A 24,824-nucleotide genomic window follows, 5' to 3' on the forward strand; every position below is an offset into this window, starting at 1 on the left:
TAACTACACTAAATAAAACTCCTTTTTTTCTGCCCCCTCAGAGTTCACAATGACGAATGAAGAACCTCTCCCAAAGAAGGTATGTTTAAAAATACTTGTGAGACTATCCCTCTGGGTAATCATGACAGCTTGGTAAGTGTGCTTTTCCTTTTGCTCCATAGGTTCGCCTTAGTGAAGCAGATTTTAAGGTTTTACCTAGAGACGAGCTCATCCTAAGGTAAAGTAAAAAGCAGTTTTTCCATTTCAGCATTTTGGTGAACTTTTAATGGAAGATGTGTGACATCTCTCTTCCATTGCTTTTTGCATCCTTGTTCTGAAAAACTGTTTTATCCTTTTCATGGTATGTCTCTTTTGTAAAGTTCTAATCTTGTCTGAAATATTTTTATGTATAGTTTGGGGGGGAAAACACTTTTTTCCAAAGAGATAAAATCCTGAACAATATTTTGTAATACCTGAGTAGGAATTTTTTTCTTCACTTGTAACTTTAGAAGATACGGTTGCTTATGTTCCTTGCTAGATGGCAAGTTATTTTTAAACATCAGAAAAATGTCAACTCCTTGCTCCTACAATAAGTTTTAGGTTTTCTTCGTCTGCGCAGTCGTCTTCTCAGCATGTTAAGATATTAACAGTAAAATGTTAAAATGAAGTTTTCATCTCTTAGAACTTACATAAAGAAGAGCCTGGCCATCTTTTTCACCTTTTAGAAAGCTTAGTGTCACCATGGAAAAAATAATAGGCAATCCTGTCATGCAGACCACCTGCTGAAAGAAATGGACCCAAGCCACTTGTCTCTGTATACCTGAATTTCCTAATTTGTAAACAAGGAGCTAACTAAACTATGCATATGTGGATCATCTGTTATCTGCTGGAGTAGTTTGTGTGTGCATTTTGGTAAACTTTAGTTCTTGGCTTTTTGTACACTGTAAGTTATTAGCGTTATTAGGGTCTCTCAAGTTAAATGCTGCTATTTCATAGAACAAAGACTAAACTGTGTAGAAATGTGAGGCTACAAGTGCAACGCTTAATGTTTATGAGCAGCTACTCCCTCTTCTGGGCAGACTATCCTGCCAGCTACTTCTGGGATGACTGTTCTTTCCAGGGGAGTCAACATAGTCTGGCTTCGTATGTTTAAAACTGGTTTCTGGCTTCCTCCAAGTATCTACTCTTCAGGGTAGTAAAGGATAATGTATTTAAACAGTAGGAAAAAAATGTTTCTTTGATGTTAAGTGCTTTATGCCTTGTGAACCTTCTTATGAAAGCTTCTGTACTCAAGATTATCCCTGGGAAGAGTGATCTCCTAAGTCTGTAAAGCTGTGCCCTTACTTCCAGCTAGAAAATTCCTGTCAAAATATTGAAGCATAGATTTTGTGCAACTTGCTTTCTGACTGATAGTGTGAAAACAAAAAAAAGGCTTCCAACTGTAACCAGTTTCTGTTACTTGCGATGATTAGTTGCTACCACAGAAGAGATCTATGTCCAGTATATATTTAAGTGGGAATGTGATGGAATACACTCAAGGAGGTAAAGTATGTCAGCAGCTAAACTGTGTTAATGAAGACATGGGAGGGAATTTGCCAATGACAGCTGTATTGCTGTCGAATCTTCTTCTTAGTGTAGACAAAGCAACTTCTGCTCTCAGAGGCAAAAAGGTTGATTTAAGGGGAATAATTGTCCATTATACCCAGAAGTGGAAACTTAAATGCCGTTTTGGCCATGTCCATTTTATTTGTTTGCCTTACGCAGTCCTATGAACACTGTTGTTTTTTCTTTGGATGGGGTGCGTATTTAATGGATTTACAGTAAGTCCACCTTTAATTGTGATTTCACATAAAACTAGCAGTTACTACACTAACTGCTGGCTTTGTTTATATTTTGGAATAAAATACAACACTATAATAGGTATATCATGTTTTAATCAAAGGCATCTCTACTACATTCAAACTTAGAAAAGCATGTGTTGGCCACTACTGGATTGTCTTAAATTAGGATTTGGAATGCATTTTTTTGGGGTCCATGTTTTGGTGGGGCAAATGCTTTTTAAGATACAGGCACGTGTCATCTGCTTTTGGTCTTTTAGGTAATATATCATCATTGCTGTACAATTGCCCTGAAAAAATACATACATAGAAAGTATTAATTATTTTTTATCAGTTCCTGTGCCATGAATCCCAATTTCACTGTTCTTCTTCACGAAGTACATAACTTAGATTTACTCATTTTAACTTCTGTTGACTAAACATGAGCAGGATCAACAACGTGCCTTTCAGTCTGGCCTTTTGGGAATTTCTGCTTGTCTCATTACTTGTTGCTGTGGACTCATGTCCTTCATCTTTGCCCTCCCCTTTTTAATGCAGTAGCTACTTAGCTTCTGTGTAGGTGTAGGAGCTTCTGTGAAGAAAGAAGAGCCAGGAACATGATAACAAAGCACTCTGTGGATCATAGCTAAAAATCTGATCAGTATTGCCCTGATCGTTTAGCCTAGTGGTTAGTCTGTAAAACACTGAAGCACCCTGATTTACATGAGCAGTTCTGAGGAAATGCAGTGCTTTTACTGAACTTCAATCAACATGGACATATAACCAGTCACTTTTGGAATGGCTTAGGTGCAATGCTGGGTGTGCCCTACCCCCTAAGTGCTTATCATTTATTCCTGGAAAAAGTGAACCCCAAAGCTCAGCATAAAAAAGGGGTGCTCCAAGAAAAATGGTGGGATTTATAGAAGTATTTGGAAGCCATGGAGTCTTAAAGTCTGCTTAATATTTTTAGAGAATGGAAGGAATTAACTAACCTACATAATGCTGCTCAATTACCTTCCAGTTCTTGTGAGACTGTAAGTGACCCCTTGAATGTAAATTGAATTCAGGACTGTCTTCCTAGTTCTGTGTACAGCTCTGTTTCTGTTCTTTAGTGCCTTTGCAGGTAGCACTTTAGTGAAGCTCTTCAGATTGTCAATGTTTAGCCATCAGATTACTGACACGAACTACTAAACAGATCAAGAAGCCAATACTGAGTGGAAACCAAACTGACTGCAGGAGGAAAAGCTGGCTTTTAGTCTTTGTCTTTTTTTCCCCACTTCAGTTCACCGACGAGCTGCCTGAGTTGCCTGCAGATGTACCAGAAAGGGCAATATGGGGCAAGTAGGTCAAGGCAACTCTCACATTTGCTTAAACCAGTGCATCTCTTGGATTACATGTGTGAAGAGGAGAGCCATCTCTTTCTTGGATCTTGGGAAGAAAGGCTTCAGGCTTAAGGTCTGGCCAGTGAGTTCCTATAAATCACTGGTTGGTTTAAAGAAGCTTTTGCAATTATGTGCAAATTCTTAAATAGTTTAACCCCAAACTGGATTTTTATGTCACTAAGTGTTGATTTTATCTATGTCTATTAAAAAAAGTTTAAACTAATGCAGGTATTATGTGTAGATGAGACCTGGTAGAAGGGATATATCATCTTCATGTAAGGCAAAACAGTTTCCCAGAGGGGAAGGCTTTCCTCCTGTAGTTGAAGATGTGCTAGTAGTAATCTTCACATTTTAATTCTGACATAAGGGCAGGGGGGAAGAAAGATATTTGTTTGTATCGGTACTGATTTTTTTTTTTGAACGTGTTTCTTTTACTGAACTTTAGAAGGTATTTAGGGGCAAAAATCTTTTCCTTGAAGAGCCTGTAAAGTGAGTTAGCTGGAAAACGTGTGAAGTATGTAATTTTTAGGAATGCTATTTATATGGAAACTTTCATAATTTATCAAAGGTCTTTTAATGTGTTCTGGTGTCTTATGGGGAAGCTGCATGTTTTTATGCAGAGGATTACAGTATTGCTGGATACAGTTTTCATTAAAGTTTCTAACTGGATCTTAAATAAAGACCTACTCTGTGGCATATGATGACATCAGTGAGTTGACTTCTTCTGTTTCCTGATAGCAGTAGGGCCTAACAGAGGCTTCAGATCATACTTGCTTTTATGCCCTTTTCTTGTGTGGTGGGGTTTTTTGTTAATTTGTAGCTCTGAACCCTTGGACTGTCCTGGAGTTGTGCTTGGTAGCTGGGATTTCTAGGTGATACTACATCCACTGCTAGACTAGTCTCAGCTTCTGCTGTCTAGTTTCAACATGACGGGCTGAGATGCCACCACTGAGCAAAGGCATCATTACAACATTCCACAAACTTGCTGTCCTTGTCACCTCTTTCAGGCTCTGTGTGAAAACTTAGCATGTGAGATTCATGTAATGGGAATGCAGGCTCACTTCAGCCTTGCATGTCAGCAGCTGGGAGTCCATATTACTGAAAAAAAGCATAGAAGCAAAACTGTTGTGCATGGAGATTCAGTTGTACAATGTAAGACCAAAGTCGTGCATCTGGAAATACTGCCCTTTTATTGTTCAGGTAAAAACAGATTTTCTGTGAGAATAGGAGAATAGTTCATTTAGAGAATGGTGTTAACAGACTCAAACACCATTCATGTAGTTATTTGAGACCTAGAAATATAGAGTTTTACACCTGTCCTGTTTGTAGTATCATCTGGTCTTTTCTACCAATATAGACATAATAAACAGAGAAGGAGGAGTAAACAGATAAAAGTTAACAGTGTTCAGAGTTGGAGCACCAAAAATATTGTTAATGATCTTCAGCATCTTCGTTTTTTTTTAAAAAGCTTTGTTCTGTCATAATTTCTTCCTTTTTACTTTGTTTTGTGTAACTTCAGAAGCTACAACTTTGTAGCTTCAGATTTTCAAAGATCAGAATTCCACTTTAATTCCCTTTGTTAATGATCTGTGCTACTACTGTAAACAAGGGAAAATGATCATAGCAAAATAAGCTGGAAAGACAGTGTTTAGGAAAATAGATTATTAAAGGCACTGAGCAAGAAAAGTTACTACAAGAGGAGACTTAAGAATTTAAAAATTTCAAAAGGTGTTTAAAGTCTTAAGTCAGGAAATAGACACTTAAGTGAAAATGAAATTATCAGGGCCATCACAAGACTGTTTTTAATATACCTAAAACTAGTCAAAGTGTGTGTGTGTATATATATACATATATTAAAAAAAAAAAGAAAATCTTTGTTTTTCTTCTTTAACTTGGTTTCATGAAAGTTTTTGAGAAACTGTTTTGTTGATATATTTGGTAAATATTTTGACACGTTAGTCCTCAGGATTACTGAGACCACTACAAAAATATATACACATCAGATGAAGAATCGCAACTGCAAGTTCAATTGAAAAGGAATCAGTCCCTTTTCAGTAAGGGCCTACTAATGTATTAGTTTATTTTTGAGCCAAAGTTATTTATAAGAATGGCTTACTTAATGTGAATGTTTTTAAATTTTCACTATTTTACTTTTTGTTTTGATGCTTTTAGTCTATTTGATTGTCTGTTTTAATTTTTTTTTCCTAAATCTATTGCATGAAATAAGCAATTGTCTCCAGTTGCTAACTTTCTGGTTTGCCTGAAGTGAGGTGAAAACCAGCTCAATTGCTAGAAGAGAAAATTGCTTCTGAGATCTTCTGTAGCTGTAGCAAAACTGAGATGCAGTGCATGCGTGTGAAAGTAAAGCTACTGTGGTGGGAAATGTTCAGGTTGTTTTAAAACTGATGGCTTGACTGTTGAAGAGTTCTCTGACTATGTCAGTGTGGTGGTCACAAGTTTATTCCGTACAATTCCGTAAACTTGCGTAGTGAGTTGACCTTGGCTGGATGCCAGGTGCCCACCAAGCTGCTCTATCACTCCCCTCCTCAGCAGGACTGGGGGGAGAAAATAAAATGGAAGAAAACTCGTGGGTCAAGATAGAGGCAGCTGAATAAAGCAAAAGCCATGCATGGAAGCAAAGGAAAACAAAAGATTTATTCTCTTACTTCACATCAGCAGGCAGTGTCCAGCCATTTCCCAGGAAGTAGGGTTTCAGTGTGTGTAACAGTTGCTCTGGAAGACAAACATTATAATAATGAATGCCCTGCCTCCCTCTTCCTTTCTCTTGGCTTTTATTGCTGAGAAGACATGTGGTATGGAATATCCCTTTGGTCAGTTTGGCTCCGCTGTCCTGGTGATGTCCCCTTGCAATATCTTACCCACCCGCAGCCTACTGCTGTGGGGGTCATGTTGGAGAGATAGCCTTGATGCTGTGTGAGCACTGCTCAGCAGTGGCCAAAACACTGCTGTGTTATCAACACCTTTCTAGCCACCGATGCAAAGCACAGCAGTATGAGGGCTCTGTGAGGAAAATTAACTCCATCTCAGCCAGCTAGACCCAGAACAGCTTGCTTGAAGATGAACTGCAACAGTCTTCACCAGGTTTTTGACAAAACATTATGTCTGAAGAGTCATGTTTCTAGAAGAGATGGCAGGCACATGACTTGAGAAATCCATCATATGGCCTAGTGCATGCTGGGTTTTCTTTTCCAGGAATTTAGTTTTTGCTTAAATACTAGCTGTTGTTGAGAGGTGACTTAGAGGTATTATCTCTGATGTTCTTGGTGACCATGGGCTGTGTGGTAGGGGGAGAGGGGGGTGTTTGTGGTTTTGTTTTTGTTTGTTTTTTGTTTTTTTTTTTTTCCTCTTTTTCCTCCAGTGGGGGTCTGTCATGTCAACTAGTGTTTCAGGTCTTCATTTCACTTGCTCTTTGTGTAGCTCCTATTACCGGGGGGAAGGGGGGGGGGTGGTATTATGATTTTGACAGAATTACTGTTTTCAGTCTGTAAGATGTAGCTTAGAAGTCAAGTAATCCTGCAGCTGTATTTGAAGACCGACTCTAATTTTATGTAATTCTCTCATGTAAAAATTAGGCTCTTTCTGTTTTGCTATTTAGTAGACTGTTTCAGTTTTACTTTTGAGGGATTGAAGTTTCCTGAACTAACATAGAACTTCTAGTGGTCAAACAGTGACACTTTTGTTTCTAATGATGCTCTTTTTAGAGCAGAGAGGTAAGTTAAGGATTAAGTAGGAACACAGCTTCTCGCTTCTACAGAGCTTGAGAGTTCATTCATGCTCATTTCATGTTCAGCTGAGAAGATGTAAAATTTTGTTGCTGCTAGAAGGAAGAGATCTTGTGCTTACTTTTGCTTTTCCCAATGATGTGATCTCATTTGCTGTTGCAGACCTGATGCTCTTTAGACCCTTTAACAAGCTGTTTGAATTCGCTAAATGGTCAAAAATGGTCTAGAGTTAGATTTTATTGTTTTGATTGAGATAGTGATGTTGGTAGGTTAGGGAGTTAAAATAGAGCAGTTAACGATGAGTCTGGCATAAAATAGGTGTCAGGGAGAAGGGGTAGTTGGGAGGAGGGAACAGAAACCTTCCCCCTATAGGGGTAAGCTATTAGATGAATTTATTTCATGCTGTGGAATTGTACCACCATGAGGAAGACACGTAGTTTGGAGCAAAGTATTTATTTGAAAACAAACAAACAAAACCCCCCAAAACACCGTCCTGTGAACTTTGTTGGTAAGGCATGTCATGCTAAGCTTGACTGCAGACTTTATTTGCTACTGATTTGATAGTTTGTATCAAGTGCAATACTATTTTTAAATGTGAGGTTTTCTGACTGTGTATGAATTGCTGAAATAACATGCATTCAAAGAGTTATTAAAATGTTTGGCTTCTGGTTGACGAATATAATCAGAGTATGGTCTTGATTTGAATGAGCTGGTATAACTACTTAACCTAGACTGCCAATTCTAGTGTATTGTAATACACGTCTGCTTGGTAACAGACTTAATGTTGTCTGTGTATTATGGTTTCTGTTACAGAATTCTGTTTGAATTGTTCTGCTTTGAGAATGAGATGAACCTTAGGTACTTTACACAGATAACTAAGTGTTTGATCCCAATGTTTGTCCAAAACATTACAATAAGTTTTAAGATACCAATTTTAAGTGTAATGCACAGCTACCTTTTTATCCTTTTGAGATGTAAAGTGGATTTAACTTTTTCCATGATTTAAAGCCCCTTATTTTAAAACTGGAATTGCCTTTTATGCAATTGTGTGATTCCCTCTTGACATTTTCTGATTATGGTATGAAAATACACTCTGAAACTTTAGGAATGAGATGCCTTGATTTAATAAACTGAGCTTCAGAAAATTCTTTTTTCTCTTTGTCTCTGCAATAGGTGGAAACAGTATGAAGCATATGTGCAAGCTCTGGAGGGCAAGTACACAGACCTTAATTGTAAGTTAGCTAAGTTTCAAAATGGTATGAGTTACCTGAATGTTTGTATAAAGCAGAATGTTTTAGTAATGTCTGTGCTTTCTAAAACTCTTGGAAATGAGATAATAATCTCTATGTAAGTTATTTGTTAGAAAAAAAGTCCCTGTTTTTTCTAGTGTAAGTTTTCAGTCTTTCCCAACTGTCTCAGCCACTTATTTTCCTTTGCAGATCTTACACAGTATCTAAAAAGTCTATTTTTGCATCTGTAGGACCGTCTGTACCCAGACTGCTGGAGGGAGGGGGGAAGTCTCAAAACATAACCCCACGAATAGGTGTATTTTCAGGACTTTTCCATTAGAAAGGAAATGTTATCCTCTACCAAAATACTCCATGAATGTTTGTGCCTTCAGTAGTCTCACAGGATTCTAAATCACATGGGATTTGTAGAGGTGAAGGTCTAAAATGTATCCCCAAGTAATGTTTGACCTGATTAGGTGAATTAACTATTTGATTGTCGGTCTTGTGTGGTCTTTAAAACTTGGTCTGTACTTCAGTGTTTCAAAAGAGAATGTGGGAAAAACATCCTACTCAAATGGGAAAAGCTGAACACGTTCTGGAAGTGACGGAATCACCTATCCTAAGTCACTTCTAAAAATTGTGTTGGCAGCTAGAGATAGGCTCTTTCCTGTTTTCCACTCACATTTCCAGTTTAAATACTTAAAGACTTAGTACCACTGAATTTGAAGGGTATTTTTCTGTCAACCCAAACAGATGTGTCCTTTCTTTTCTCTGTTGTTACATCCCTCTTCTACTGCCACCCCATAACGTTTGAGTTTTGGAGAGAATAAAATATAGCAGATGGAAGCAGTTGATTTTATTCTAGTCTCAAACTGTCCTAACATAGATAAACAAGTTGTTTTAACATTCTCAGTTTCTCAGTTTTTGAAACCCTAATACAGGCTGTAGTAATCAGTATTATTGAATTATCTGCAAAGAATTACTTTGAAATAATTGTCCTGAAGCAATTTGTGATGTTCTGAATTCACAGTTATAGCTGATAGTTCTCAAGTAATTAGAAAAAATAAAAAATCTTAATTATTCCAACTTTCCATTGTTTTATACATGACAAGTAGCAGAGTGAATGTATACTGTTTGTATCAGGCTGATTGCATGTGTTCCTGTTTGAATAATTTGGAAATGTGCTGTGCTGCCTTCTCTCGTATTTCATATATAAACTTTCATAAAAGTTCATGAGTCAGAAGAATTCTAGTTGTGGCTGAACTGCCATTTCTGAAGTTCTCCAGTGTCTTACTGTTTACTCATGGAGTGTTGAGACCAGTTTGAGGGTTGACCACAAATAGCACCATTTTACAGACTGCAGATAATTTTTTGCCAGAATGTAGACTTCCCCCTCCCCTACTCTGGCCTCAACATTTCTTATAGATAATGGGATAGTTCCAGCTTCCTGAGTTTCAGACTGCAAGTTGTAATAATAGTTGGTTAAACAAGCAATTTAAAAGTTATCACCTATATAAACATGAAAACATTTTCAAAAGTTTAGTAGGTCTTAAGGAAGGATCAGAAAGAGATATTTAAAACCAACTGTTGTCAAGCTTTTCTAATAACGATACTTTGCTTTTTTTCCTTATTTATGCTTATTATAGTCATGTTTACTTATGACTCTCTTGCTGTTTATGAATTGGTTTTTAGACTCTTTTAGCTGTCTTTAAAAACTGTTCATGAGAGGATGCTATAAAATGTATGCTTTTTGTGTGTTATTACTTATATTAGCTAATGATGTGACGGGATTGAGAGAATCTGAAGAGAAGTTGAAACAGCAACAGCAAGAGTCTGCCCGAAGAGAAAATATTCTGGTGATGAGGCTGGCAACTAAGGAGCAGGAGATGCAAGAGTGTACTGTAAGTGTTTGGAGGGGATAAGTGTTTTCAGACTATTACAAGAGTATCAGCTTTTGAGCCAGTAGCCTTGTGCTAGGTTTTTTGTATTATCTATAGCAGCACGTTTTCTGTGCTTAAAGAAATGGCAGGGCACTTAAACTTTCACTGAATTAATAAACATCACTTCTTAAAGTTTGCTTTTTTTTAGAATTAGTTACTTCGGTTGATTTTCAGCAGCAGTTGTGCTTGGAAGAACTTTTGCTTTAGAACCAAGGTAGTTCTTAATGAGCCATGCTTACTTTCATCTAGCATTTATGAGCTGTGTGTATATATCAAAAATGTTACTTCTGACTGTCATCGGATGCAGAAACAAATTGAAGTGTAAGGATAGGATTGAATTTACAGGGTTTCATGTAGGAGGCTTTAGTCTGATGTTTAAGTTGGATTTGGATAACAAGGTACTTGTAATCTTTCGCATCTGCTTGGCTAGGTAGAGGACAGAGCTACTGACTTTTTCAGAGGAAGTTCTTTCAAAATTTGGCAGGTCTGCTTTTTGGGGTTTCTAATGTTCTTTATACTAAATATCTTTTTTTTTTGTTTGTTACTGTTTCTGTTTCTCTCTCCTTTATTTCTGTGGGTTTTCTGTGACGCTGTTTTCTTCTGTGTTTAGTTTTGGTTTCTTGAAGCTATATTCTACCACTTTTGGACTATTGATCTTTTTTGGATTACCTTCTTAAATTTTCACCTGCTGCTTTAATTTGGCAGCTCCTGAGGGAAGATTGTAAAAAGCTGCTTATTGCTAGTTTCTGTAACATACTCCTGGGAGCTTCTCTCATGAAAAATACAAGCTCTGTGCAAAACTAATAACTAGTATTGTAGCTTTCCTCTGTTATTTTCTTTTAGCCTTCCTTTCTTTTTTCCTGTAGGTGTTCAGAGCTGTCAAGGTATAGTAGCATGACACTTAACTGTACACATTATTTTCACTGCTCTTAAGACATAAGATGACTTTAGTTCATAGTAAGCACTGGTATAAAGAGAAAAAAAGAGGGGGTAGAGCATACTTTGCAGTGGCAAAAAATGAATCGCAGAATCACTGAGGCTTGAAGGGTTGTAGTTTGTGTAGTCCAACCTTGCCTGCTCAGAGCAGGATCAGTTGGACCAGGTTACTAAGGACTGTGCACAGTCGGGTTTTGAGCATCTCAGAATGGAGACTCCAAAACCTCTCTGGGTGACCTGTGCCAGCGTTCAACCACTGTCACAGCGAAAAGCATTTTCTTATGTTTAAGTGGAATTTCCTGTGTTTCAGTTTGTGCCCGTTGCCTTCTGTGCTTTCAGTGGGCACCACTGAGAAGAGCCTGGCTCTGCCACCTTAACTCCCTCCATCAGGTATTTATGCACATTGACAAGATCCCCCTGAGCCTTCTCCAGGCTGAACAGCCCTGGTGTTCTCAGCCTCTGCTTGTATGTCAGATGCTCCAACCCCTTAATCATCTTCATGGCTCTTTGTTGGCCTCACCCTAATATGTCCATGTCTCTCTTGTACTGGGGAGCCCAGAACTGACCCAGTACTCCAGATGTCTCACCAGTGCCAAGTGGAGAGGAAGGATCACCTCCCTTGACCTGTTGGCAGCACTCCTCCTAATGCAGCCCAGGATGCTAACGAAGATCTGTTCTGGTACTATACCACAACACTTCCCTAGTAGTAAGACTACTATATTGATCCTGCTTCTCTTGTTAGTTTTACTGATAAATTCTGCTATGAGGAACAGCAGTAATAAGAAGTTTTTTTTCTTTTGAACTTCTGAGCACATAGCTGAAACAATACATACTAAAAAAATTAAAAGAAATGTAAGTTTTTCCACCAAAACCAAATTTGTTTGTACTATTTTCACCTTTCTCCCTCCCTATTTCTAAAATAATGAGTTAAGACAAAAATTTCAAGTATTTAAGGCTATGAATTTTGACAAGATTGTGAAGACTATAGGATTTTTGGCTGCACTTCATTACAGATGTTTATAGCTGTGATGTATAGGCATTCCAGAACATCTGTTTAGAACTTCTGAAGAGCTTTTATTAATTTCAGTGTACTTAAAAAAAACCCCAAAAAAACCCAGGGGAACAACCCACCAAAAAGACACAAAACCCAAACACACGCACCCAAGTGGCTTATATTTTTCTAGGTATTGACATATGAATAACATCAAGGATGTAATCTCCTCCATAGTGCATAGAGTTAGGAAGGTGCACCCTTGAAGAAGGGGGGTAGAAGCTATAATGGAGACATCGGCACCTTAAAGTGTTTCAAGTTTAAATGCTTGTAGTTTCAAGAAGCCTTGGAGGACTACTCGGCTTTGTATTAGATAGTGTTTTTTCCAGTAAAGTAACAGTAGCAAAATAAATCACATTGGATGGGATGCAAAGCTAAGCTATGGGTTGCTAAATAATTTCATAAATGAACAAAAACTGTTCACCATATGGTAAGTTATTTGACATGTCTAATTTTTAGTCCATAAAATAACATTTATTTTTAGCATAGTTAACTGTTTTTTGTAATTCATATTTACATGTAAAATGTACCAGTGATGGTTATTTATATGTAAGCCTTCAGTGTTTCCTGTCAATCTTAATTAGAAAGACTGAGCATCTATGGCATCAAGTTTTTTGAAAACTACAGATGAATATTTACCATATTACCAATGCTTTACTGTTCATATTACTCTTAATGTATTTTCGGGATGTTTTATACTTACAAAGTTATCACATTCAGGTCATGTTCAAATGTAAATTGATAAAAACTTAAAAATACCATACCATATTCAAATGGTAGTAGTTGACAAAGACATAAGTGAATTTGCGGATTATTAATATGTAAAACACCTTGCTAGTTAAAATATACTAGCTCTGTTTTAAAATAAGGTGTTATAGACTTTGTCTTGGCTGCTGTTTTAATTTGTACCCTTCTTTTTAAAAGATAAAACACAGCAAAACCTAATTCAGCTTATAAAAGTCAGCTGTCATCGTTTTGAAAGTGTAGGTGTGCATGTTGGAGTAGCAGTAGCAGAATCATTGTCCTGATTCCATTTCAGTACTCTTTGAAGAAACAAAGATGGTAGCTGAGTGCATAGCTCCATTCTCTCTCATGCTCTTTGCAGAGTCTAGCAGCAGAATATGTGGGTTTCTCTTGAGCTAGGAGCTTACTGAGAGTCTGACTGGTGTTGCAAACTTGCTCTGCATAGTTTAGGGTGGCTAACTAAAGGGCTTGATTGAAGTTTAGGTGTTTAATAGCTCATGTGCCCTATTGTCAGCAGCAGCCTTGAGTTACCTTCCCCCTAGCAGGAACAACCCCCTAAAAGAGGTTGCTGTTTTTAGCAAAATGTGGGTAAGGTATTGGCTACTGCTTCTACATAAAGCTTTGTTTCTGGCAGAGGTGGTGGTGAAGTTATTGCTACTTAGGGAAAGGTCTTAACCCCCTCGCAAGGTGCTGCACAGCTACTGTAGGTCAGTAAGTGGACAGGCATTTTGAAGTATTTGCTTCTCAAATAGGTTTTCCATGGAACAGATAACAATGAGTGGAAGCTTCCTGTGGGTGCAGCTGGAATACAGTACCTAGATAGCCATTACTCTGAATAGCCTACTTGTGGTTTAGGTTACAGCTCTGTTGTGTTTTTTTTCTTCTTTGTTATGCAGTTTCTTCGCTCCTGCTTTTTCCTTACAGGAAGGATATATAGTTGTACTTAGATTGCTTACATTTTCTGTTAAGCACCTGCGTTCTGTTTTGTTAAATTCTTCATGTCAGAGGGTCTGTTCTTTGTGGATGTCTTTGGACAGCTTCAGCTGAAAGGATTCAGCTTTTTCCAAGAATGTGAGAAGCAGGGGGTTGAAAATGTTATTGTCTTAACAATAACAACAAAAAAAATCCCCCCAAACAAAACCCTGCACGGCCCGATGTCCTCTAAATAGACTACTTTCGGTGTTCTCCTGCATTAGGTGAGAGCAGAGAGAAAGCCAATACCAAGGTTTTTATTCTGTTTGTGAAAATTCATCCCTATTTGTCCATCTGAGAGGCTTTTGAAAAATACCAGCTAGAGTGTGCTTTTACGTTTGGGAATATGAACAGCCAGAAGGCATTTCAAGTGTTAGAGCAGGCATGTCCTCAGGTCTAGCATTGGACATGACTATTCATGTATATTCAGCTCAAGCCTGAAGTTGGTCCTGAATGCGGGCAAACTCTTCTGCTCCCCACCCCTTAACGCCTGGAATATCAATAGGAGGAGAGACTTTCCTGAGAGTGGTTAGAGGGAGCAAGAGTGGGAGGCTTGGACTGGCTAAGCAGGAAGAAGAATGGAATAAGGAAGTAGGCAGAAGGGTTAAGAGGTATGGACTTGCTTTGTGAGTGGGCAATACTGGGGGGAGGTTGCTTAGGTCTGGGTGGATGAAAAGCCTGGCAGGTGAGGACTCTGGAGTTACAACTAGAGAAAGCACTTGTGGAAGGATGGAGAAAAATTGAGTTGGAAAAACTGGAGGAATAAATGGTCTTCAGGTTTTGGGAGGGAATAAGCAAGGGTTGTTCAGCTTAAGTAAATTCTTTCTACATTACTGTTTTAGGAATGACAGTTGAGGTGTTATGTGGAGCCTACGCAAGTGCTTTCTGCTTGGCATAGGAACGTGAGCTAGAGATAACCAAATGAGACTGTTAAATAACTGACATTGGACAGAATCAGCTGGGTCCTCTTTAGTGTTCTAGTGCATTTCTGGCACGAGTGAGGAGCAGGTGGCAGCAATTCTTTGTGCTACTGATCCAAGCAATCTGTTACAGTTCTTAGGCTGGCAGTAGAAGGACGGAGCTGGGCCTAGGTAAGACAAGGAACATGGTCTTTTATTTCTTCAATGATGCCTGTCTAAAAATAGGTTGGGAACCATGTTGCTGTAACATAATTATATTCCTGGAATACGTTGCCAGCTGGAGTGTCTGTATGTGTGCAGACATCTGTTAAACTAGCTGTTTCACCCTCTACTAGTGCTAGCCCTCACAAAGAATTGACAGGTTGTTGAAATACTTACAGTAGTGCAAGCGTCAAAGTTGAATGGATAGAAAAGGTATATCAGTAACAATAAATTAAATAGATCTTTATTCAGTGAACAACATATTGTGCATTCAGTGAGGCAAAGGAGCCGTGGGGGTAAAATGCCATCCAAGAAATGTTAGGATAATCTTTATTTGGACTTCTCTTTCTAAGCAGTGGTTGTAGGTGGGTTCTTGAGTGCTTTAATTCTTGAAAATATTTTTATGCAGTGTTTTATTCCCATTATATTTCTTTCTGGACACATAAAAGTTTGTCTACTTAAAACAAAGTATGATGGTTACTTCAGGGTTTTTTTGTAAGTAACTAAATATTTTTATTTTGATAATAGCAAATTAATGAGAAGTCAATGGAGGTATTTCAGTTATTTCAGTAACTTTGAAATCCCTCACTTGAAATAAAATCCAAGAATTTTTGAGTGAAACTCTGTGGCTATCCAGTCTGGTTGCAAGTTTGTCATGCAGTGGGAGGCAAAACCCCTGACTTTCAATTAATGTTTCTTTTTTAATCTCATGTAATTTTGTTCACCTCTTGCTGACGAAGAAATGTGTATGATACAGGGAGTATAATAAATTGAATTTAAGAATGAACACTCTGTGTAGGCTGATGTGATTTTAGTGATTAGCTGGATTCTAAACATGTACTGCTTAGTACCTTTTAAGATTGTCTATTGTGATGGGATTAAAATATAAGAAACTTTCAAAAAAGTTAATCCTATTTAAATACATACAAGTTTTAACTAATGAATGCTATATTTATATATTCTAAATTTATTTGATATAATGCAACCAAAATCTGTTTAATTGATGTTAATATTTCTAAATTATTTTGTTTAAAAAATAAATATGCAAACTTGCATTGTAAGTGATTATTGCATTTGCAAAAAAAAAAGCGTAGAAGTTTGTAAAAACCTTTTTAGTAGTTGCTTAAAAAATATTATTTGTCAATATTAGCTGTGATATTCCATAATAACTTTCACTGAAGTTATATGGAAACTAGCTATCTGTTTTAAGTAGATAACTCTGTGCATATACTTTTTTTTTTCCCCAAAAAGAGTCCAGGCAGGTATAAAAGATATAAAAGAAAGGGAGGATTCTAATGGTCCAATCATTGCTTTAGCAAACTGACATGTAGAAAACAATTTGAAGCGGGGTGGGTGGGTTTAAAAAAAAAAGGCCTTGAAAGTTTGAGCTTGGCAGGTGGTGGGATGGGGGATTGGGTGAATATGTACAGTGATAGGATACAGGTGGGCAAAAGTGATGTTTATCCTGCCTTTTTCAGGTTACAGTGTTGAAAGAAGGCAAGCTTCCTTGATGTTATCTTTGGAATAACTATTTTTATTTGTATCTAAATGACTTTAAAATTTTATTTAATGTTGTATGGCTAACAGTCTTTTTTCTTATTTTATGCAGAATCAGATTCAGTACCTCAAGCAAGTCCAGCAGCCTAGTGTTGCCCAACTGCGATCAACAATGGTGGACCCAGCCATCAACTTGTTTTTCCTAAAAATGAAAGGTGAACTGGAACAGACTAAAGACAAACTGGAACAAGCCCAAAATGAACTGAGTGCCTGGAAATTTACGCCTGATAGGTAAACAAAACAAATACTCCCCAGTCAAGACTTCCCTGACAGTCCCACTACGAGAATGCTATGGTGGGACAGCCAAGTACTCGTTTCCACACCAAGACTCAGACGTTTTGAGGCAAAAGCCACATTCTTATACTGTCCAGCTTGTAATGCTTAATGTAAAACTTACCAGATGAACCTTGTGTTTCAGCTTTTTTCTCCCCCTTTGCTTCAGAGGCCTGACGGCGTCGGACTATTCTGAAGAAATGGCCATCTTCGAAAAAAAAATCTTTTCTAGAACATGTAGACATTTGCAAAATTGTTCTATTTGAAGAAAATAGAGGGAGAAACAGAAGTCTTAAGTCTGTGGCACACTGTGTCTACAGACAGTTTGGAGGAGAGAGAACCTAGAGATTATAAATCATGAATTGAACATGTAAAATTCCCGTAAAATGTAGAAGTGGAATATGCTTCGCTCTTAACCTTGAGCCTAGTGACTTAGAGACACTGTAAGTCAGTTTTGCCAATAAGACTGTGGACTTCCTGCTTGTTCACTGAACTGCTGGGTCAAAACTCAATGAGGTGAATTTTGCGTTAAAGAGTTTACTTGCTAACCAGTTTTGAATAGCCATGAGAGTGCTATTTGATATCACAACAGTGGTAGTGTACACATTTGACTGTTTAGCCTTTGGGCTCTCTAGCACTTGATGGAGCCTTAAGTCAATGTTGCTAACTAATGAACTGTTTTCTGGATGGTCGGTAATACTGTGGACGCCTCAAAATTAGGACTGTACAAAAATGTACGTTCTATCTAATTGCAGGTTTAAAATTGTTGGAAGCAATACACATTTGATCACAACTAGCATGTATAAGAAAAACTGGTTGTGATAAGTATTTCACTGCATGTTTTCATGCAGAAATGAGAATTTTTCGATCTTCTAAGAACTGATCTCAAATGCTCAATACAGAAGGCACACAATGGCAACTGTCTTCAGTGTTGGTGGGGTGTTTTTATTCGTTTGTACACCTGGTTTTTTTTGTATTGCACTTCTATATAAAATGTGCCTTGAAATAGTTGTAATATATAGTTCAAGGAACACTACTGGTTATCTGTTGTATTGTGAAACTCCTGGGATGAACGAGAATTGAACAGGTTGTTATTTCTGCATTGTCTCGTTCTCTGAAAACAAAGTCAGTATTTCAACAAAGCAAAAATACTTAAATGCATGCATTTTCCTTGGTGCAATCAGTGAAAGGAGCCTTTGCTACTCTATTGGTGCCTCTGTTCTGTTGTCCCAAGTTACTTGTAAGAGTAGCAATCCGGGACAGTTGGGGGTGCATGTCTGAGGTGTGTAAAGTGAAATGCAGATTTGGTATAGCATTTGTGTGTTTGTTTTTTTTTTTTTTCCTTAGAAAATTGAGTTCTATTTAGTAATCTGAGGTTTTGATTTTCAAAACAGTTGGGCAACATTTTATGACTCAGTCTGCTCCTAGAAAATTCAGTTTTAAATTAAAAAAAAAAAAGGCATCCAGCTGTCACAGAAGGTGATGTATTCTAACTGTTTTGATGTCTTTTATTAAGATGGCATTACGTATTTTTAACTTGGAAGTACCTTAAGTCGGAAGTATTTTAACTGTTTGTGCTTCAGATGATTAATATGGGATTGAAGAGTAGTGTATTTATGCAGGTTTATTTTTTTTGCATGAGTAATGACTTAACAGCAAAAGAAAAGCCTACAGAAAAACTTTACCTTTTTAAAAGTGATACATCTGGAATGATTTTGTTATAGCAGTATCTAAGATTTTAATGATCTAGCATCAAAACAGAGGTAAGACTTGCATTAAAAAATTGTTAACGTGTTACCAAGCCATTTGTAAAGCTCACTATAATGTGCGGATAGAGGCATGCCGTGCAGATTGCTTGTTTAACTTGGAGTTCAGAAAATTATTTAATATATTTAGATACAGGCTGGTTGTTTCCTTAAGTCCTCAGGCTCTAAATGTGTGTGTACAGCTGAGGAGAGACCAAGTAACTTGCCACTTTCTTTCAAGCAAAAGTATCAAAAGAAAATTTTGTTATTTCTGTAGCTACAACATACCCTAATATGCATCATATAATTTTAAGTCAGTGGTGTGAATGTGCATAATTCATATATGCAGTAGCTGGAATACAGAAAATTACAGTTATTTCCTGGTAAATAATTGAGGCTGTCTTCATTAACTGGGTTAAGATCTTACTGATTTTTATTTCTGGAAGGGTAAAGAAATGAAGACTCATATTAAAGTATTTATAGGATTTTTCATTCTCTTTGCACCCCATCCCCCCGCTTTAATTGCGTTAATTGTCCATCCTTGTATGCAACTACTCTTACTTCATGGCATCTGACCTAGTTTTTGAAAGAGATGATGCTCCTATTTGGATCCCTAACTTGTGTTCTTAGGGTAACATATTAACTGCAACCCTAAGCGATGTTAGTTCTGGGCCTTAACCATAGATAAGGGTGTACAGCATAGTCATTGTTGATGTCTGGAGGGAGAAATAAAAGGGCATGTAATTAAAGGAATGGCTATGCTAAGCCATTTCAACCATCATTAATCATAGAGTATACACTTGGATTAAAAATAGTAGAAATATCATTTACAGTAAGTCTAGTACAACAAATGCTAGTCTTCTGAAATTTAACCACTTATATTCTTACAGGTTTTGTTGCATGTATGTTCAAGAGGATTTGTGAAAACAAAGCCAAACTTAGTTTTACAGCTCATAGGAGTTATTTTAAGAGTTACTGGATTTTATATTCTTGCATGTGTTGTCTTTTTTGTAAATTGCAAGGGGAGGTTACTTGGTGCCGTACTAGTTCAGAACATCTGGAAAAATCTTGATGGGAAGAAATAGCATTATAGGTAACTATGCAAATTTCTATACAGGTAATAAATATTTTACATTTTGGCAGGAGTTAATGTGAAGAAATTAATGGGATTCTAAAATGGTCCCAATTCCAAGGTAACTGGTACTTGCTAATACTACAGTTGACATTGTTTTGTGAAGAGAAAAGCATTAAATGACTTAAGCACTGTGAACTTCTTCAACTTGTAGTGATGATGAATACAGTAACAGGAATTTGCAAATGGCTAAAAATCATTGCATGTCTGCCTAATAACTTTTGGGATATGTCACATTGGTTATCTCCAAAGTGGTCCTGCTTTACACAGAATGAACATCTCTAAGGAAACTTGCATCTTAAGTGTGCGACTTGGACTGTATTAGGTCAGCACAATTTAAACTTCAAGGACCTGGCATTGGACATCACATCAAGAAAGAAAACAGGTTGCTGCCTTTAGCAGTTTCAGGCTTCCAGGACTTTACACAGCCAGATTCCTTCTGGAGCAGCCCATCTGAAAGATTTGGGAGAGTCAGTCGGAAAATGTTAAATGGGGCAGAGTTGGCAGAACTTAAAAGTTGTCTAAGGCTTGAATGCTTAAAAGGTAGCTGATAAGGAAATTATTATTTTAAATTCTTTTGGCTGGGTATTTTGGTTGCAGGAGAGAACCGTGGCTGTGAATTGTAGCTGAAATTTCCTGTTCTACCTCTTTAATCCTCAAAATTTCTTTCAATCTTTGTCACTTGTTTAAAAGCAAACAAACAAAAAATTAAATGACCTTCTTGGTCTTGAAAAGTAATGCAAGTCCTGCCATTGAATTCACAATAAACCTGTTCAAGTTCGGGTGGTTCTTTTTTTTTTTTTTTTTTTTTTTTTTTTGGCAGAGCTTACACTTCTGTAGAAAAGAGGACAGCTTCAGTATGTTGCTGAGCCTATTAAAAGGAGAACTGTTTGTGGTTGCTATCCTGACTTTGGCAGACCAAGAATCTTAAAGAACTTTAATTTTTCTCTTTTATGGAGTCAGCTGTATTGCCTATATATTAATTTGCATACTACTTCCTATAATGCTTTACAATGCCATTTTTATCGTGAAGATTAAAGATGTGTGATGTTACCCATTTAGCAAAGAAAATCCTGTCAGTTCAAAATTTCTTTTTTCCTGCCTGTTTCCCATTTCTTTCAGAAACTGGACATCCTAATGTTCATTACTCATGATCCAAATTCTGTCATTCTAAAGGAAGTAGATTCCTTAATTTCCTGCCAATTTTTAACTATGTTTTACTTCATCCTCACCATGCAAGATGCTGACCATAGAAATCATGAAACAGACTGTGTACATTACTGTCAAATATATAAATTGAGTTGAAAAACAGACATCTAACTTTTTAAAGAAGAGTACCTGGACAGCATTCAAAAGAATGTCTAAGCCTCTTAAAGAAAAATGGATGTCACTATGAAAAATTAACATGGAATTTTATATTTCCCCCCAAGCAACTTTCTTCTCTTCACCCAAATTTAATTATTAAATTTTGCTAGTACAATAAATGAAGAAGGTTTTTGTTTACAATTCAGTTTACATGTATAATTTTTATGCAGTACTTGATCTTTTGAATTACAAGGCACATCTTTAATCAAATATTTAACTCCATTGAGAATTAGCACATGCAAGATTGTGCATACTGATAATCCAGATGTTGATATCAAAAAAGAACAATATGCTTATTCGTATTTGCAGTAATAAAACTTGCCTTCCACTTTATGGGACAGCGACAGAAGATCAACTGGCATTGGAACAGCATGTGGTAACTATAGGGAGACTTTCTGCTATGACAATTATGTTGAGGCATAATGTTCCTTGAATTGTGACATGCAGAAATTGCATCTCCTTTTTGTTTGTAATTGTGATTGAGGAAGATAACTGAAGGTTTTATATTCATTTTGTGATAGATGGCTCTTTCCTTTGCAGCCAAACAGGCAAAAAGTTAATGGCGAAGTGTCGAATGCTTATCCAGGAGAATCAAGAGCTTGGAAGGCAGCTGTCCCAAGGACGTATTGCACAGCTTGAGGCAGAGTTGGCTTTACAGAAGAAATATAGTGAGGAACTTAAAAGCAGTCAGGATGGTAAGGGATTTTTTTAAGAAAATGGAAGTTGCCTTGCACTTCTGCTAGTTTAATTTCCTGATGATGCACATACTGTAAAACAATCTTTGCCAGAATGAAAGGGCAGTATCAAGTAAAATATGATAGTTGCTTCACTGGTAGTCTTAATTAAAAAAAACCAAACCACAACAGACCCCAAAGAAAAAAAATAAACTCCAAACAGCACTTAACTTTGGGGGACTGGTGGGATTTGCAGCTCCAGTAATGCAGCATTTGAATTTGAAATTCCCAGGTTTCATACTGTAGGTCTTGCTATTTAATAGGGCATGTTTAGGCTGCACACATTAATGGTGAATTGGTAAGATGAAAGCTGTTAACATTGCATGAAGCTAAGTATGCACTGAGAACAGAATGCTTCTTGTTCACTCTGATTTTGAAATTATTTTTAAAAAAAATCAACTTTTTAACAATTCCTAAGAATAAGAGGAATAGACTTGGGGGGGCGGGGGGCGCTTAGGTAACTCAGATGAACTATCTCATTATTGTGTTCACAGTCCAAATTGTACAGCATTGTAAACCTAAGTTGGAATTACCTATAAACTCTGACCTCTTGCATAATTTAAATGGAGGGGAAAATGCAAATTTAACGAATCTTCAGCTGAGAGTTCTGCATAGAATTGGTGGGTTTTTTGGTAGAATGTTACAAAGGTACGTTATCTTATTACAGTAAGTCTTGGAACATTAGCTATTTAGACATCACACAAACCTGGATATGTGTTTGTTTTACAACTCAAGTCTGTAAGATAGCATAGACTTGATTTGGCATTATCTAAGTCTGACATATCCAGTATTTTTAAGGATAGATTTCCCCCCCTGCCCATAGGATCATATTTTTGAGAAAGTAGCAGTATAAAATACTTTATCATACCTAGAATTCTTAAGATAAATGATTCTTTCTGTAATGACATGTTTTTGGAGTAGTTACCCTTTTGCTTCTTAACTGCTATTTAGATAATGCACTTCATCTAAATTTATCAAGTTCATAATTGAAGCAAATGTGGACATTCTTTAAATATTTCCGCTTTTGAATGGGGTATAGTAAAGTAAGCTCCAGAACTGAGATGTGTTCTTTAGCCCCTATTGCTTCTTCCCATATGAACAATGACTATAATCCTGCAATAGCAGTTTTCCTGATGATTTTTTTCCATAGCAGCAAGAATACTTTAATTTTATGATTTTTTACAATAATAAGTAGTTTGCATTTTATTTGCCCTGTCAATATCACTGGTGCAGTTGAATTGAAGACTAAGGGAATCAGTGTTTCTTTTACTGTTTTCAGGTCAAATTTGTTTTGCTCCAAAATGCAATCCTAATTGTAAAATCCTTGGTACCTAAGTACTAAAAAACCCTGTAGTTAACAGTTTTGTTGGTAAGAAAGTCTTCTAGTGTCACATTATGCAGGATTTAGAGGATTAAAAACAGTAAGAGCTGAAGCTTGCTTGAAATGTGACTAAAATCTTTTTTCACTGAATAGGCTTTTGTAATTATTAGTTCTATTACATACAGATGTGATGTGGTTCATGGTTAATTTTACAGTATTTCTACTAAGGTTTTATACTTGATGAAAAGTAGATACACAAGGATCTACTTGCAAAATATTAATTGCCAGAATTGAGCTGTTTTCCAAATACCCTCCTTTCTTGCCGAGAAGTTAATTTCTTCTCATATTCTGAGTAACAGTATACAAAGTATGTAGATAATAAGCATTTCCTCCTTCAGAGGCAGAGTATCAAAACCAGTGCATACCTGATGGCTGAAAAATAGTCTGTTGAAAAATTTCGGCATAAAATGTTGAGTTACAGGATTTTAATTTTTTGTCTGAGATGCAAGCTATATATGGGCTATTAAGTATTTGCAACAAATGTGTTTTCTTTACATAGAATTGAATGACTTCATCATCCAGCTTGATGAGGAGGTAGAGGGTATGCAGAGTACCATTCTAGTTCTTCAGCAGCAGTTGAAGGAGACTCGCCAGCAGTTGGCGCAGTACCAGCAGCAGCAGTCCCAGGCCTCCAACCCAGGTACCAGCAGGACTCCATCTTCTGAGCCCACAGACCAGGGAGAGGCTGTGGGTAAAGACTGCAGCCGTCTGGCAAACGGACCAAGCAATGGTAGCTCCTCCCACCAGCGGACGTCTGGGCCTGGATTTTATAGGGAGGGTAGCGGCACAGAAGATGACTTCCCAGCTTCTCCAGGGAATGGTAATAAGCTGTCCAACCACTCTGAAGATAGAACTGGTAGAGGAAGTGGTAGCTACATAAACCAGCTCAGTACTGGGTATGAAAGTGTAGACTCTCCCACTGGCAGTGAAAACTCTCTCACTCACCACTCAAATGACACAGACTCCAATCATGATCCTCAAGAGGAGAAAACAGTGAGCATGAAAGGTAACAGAACTGTGGGTTCTCGTCATGTCCAGAATGGTTTGGACTCCAGTGTAAATGTGCAGGGTTCAGTTTTGTAACATTTTTCTGCAACATTTTTATACAGTGTCATTTAAATTGGGAGAGGATACTGTCCAGAAGCCGTTTAAATTAGTGCATACTTGTCACAATTTTGCCTTTTTGTGGGTTTCTTTTTGCTTCAATACCTCTGCCACTTTGGAAATTTTAACAGTTAATTACGTTGAATGTTGCTAAAAGGACGTTTGTGTAGCTCAAGTTATTTTTATATGAGTTAATGTGAAGTTGAAATGGAAATTATTTCCATAAAGTATAACATAAATGATGTCTGTACAAATCTGTGTATATCTAGAACCTGTGCTGTGTAAGGGCATTCTTACTCATACTGTTATACTTACACCACCTTCAAGATTTGTCATAATAGCTGTGGGTTTATGACTGCCAAGTTTGCCCAGTACAGTAGTTTTATCACTAAAAGATGGACTTACTGAAGGAGTCCTGTAGTAGTTTCAGTGTTAATTACAGTTTTTCCCACCATACATCTGTGCATTTTCTCCTTAGGTGACCGAATGTTTATGAATTGTGTGCATAGTTACTCAGTTTTTAAGAACTGTTGTATCCTGTTTATGCATATTGCTCTGTGACTCCAATATTATCTTACCTGTACTGACCAAACCTAAATAAAAACTTTTAATAATGTAA

The 24,824-nt window shown here is 37.1% G+C and overlaps 1 protein-coding gene across 2 annotated transcripts; it reads left to right on the forward strand.

Annotated features, from left to right (window-relative positions):
• WTAP (Wilms tumor 1 associated protein) lies at positions 1-24,824 on the forward strand. Of its 2 annotated transcripts, none has more exons than XR_775436.1 (7): positions 1-79; positions 162-217; positions 8,095-8,153; positions 9,924-10,051; positions 16,524-16,702; positions 16,914-21,681; positions 23,601-24,824. XR_775436.1 is itself a non-coding variant. In XM_010584494.1 (7 exons), exons 1-7 carry the CDS (start codon positions 50-52, stop codon positions 24,182-24,184), a joined length of 1,191 nt encoding a protein of 396 aa, XP_010582796.1. In that variant the 5' UTR covers positions 1-49; the 3' UTR covers positions 24,185-24,824. The 2 variants fall into 2 exon arrangements, 1 of the variants encoding a protein (XP_010582796.1); XM_010584494.1 differs by having other exon boundaries at positions 21,527-21,681.

The sequence above is a fragment of the Haliaeetus leucocephalus genome, unplaced genomic scaffold, assembly GCF_000737465.1.
Source record: "Haliaeetus leucocephalus isolate CR32 unplaced genomic scaffold, Haliaeetus_leucocephalus-4.0 Scaffold992, whole genome shotgun sequence".
Lineage (NCBI taxonomy): Eukaryota > Metazoa > Chordata > Aves > Accipitriformes > Accipitridae > Haliaeetus > Haliaeetus leucocephalus.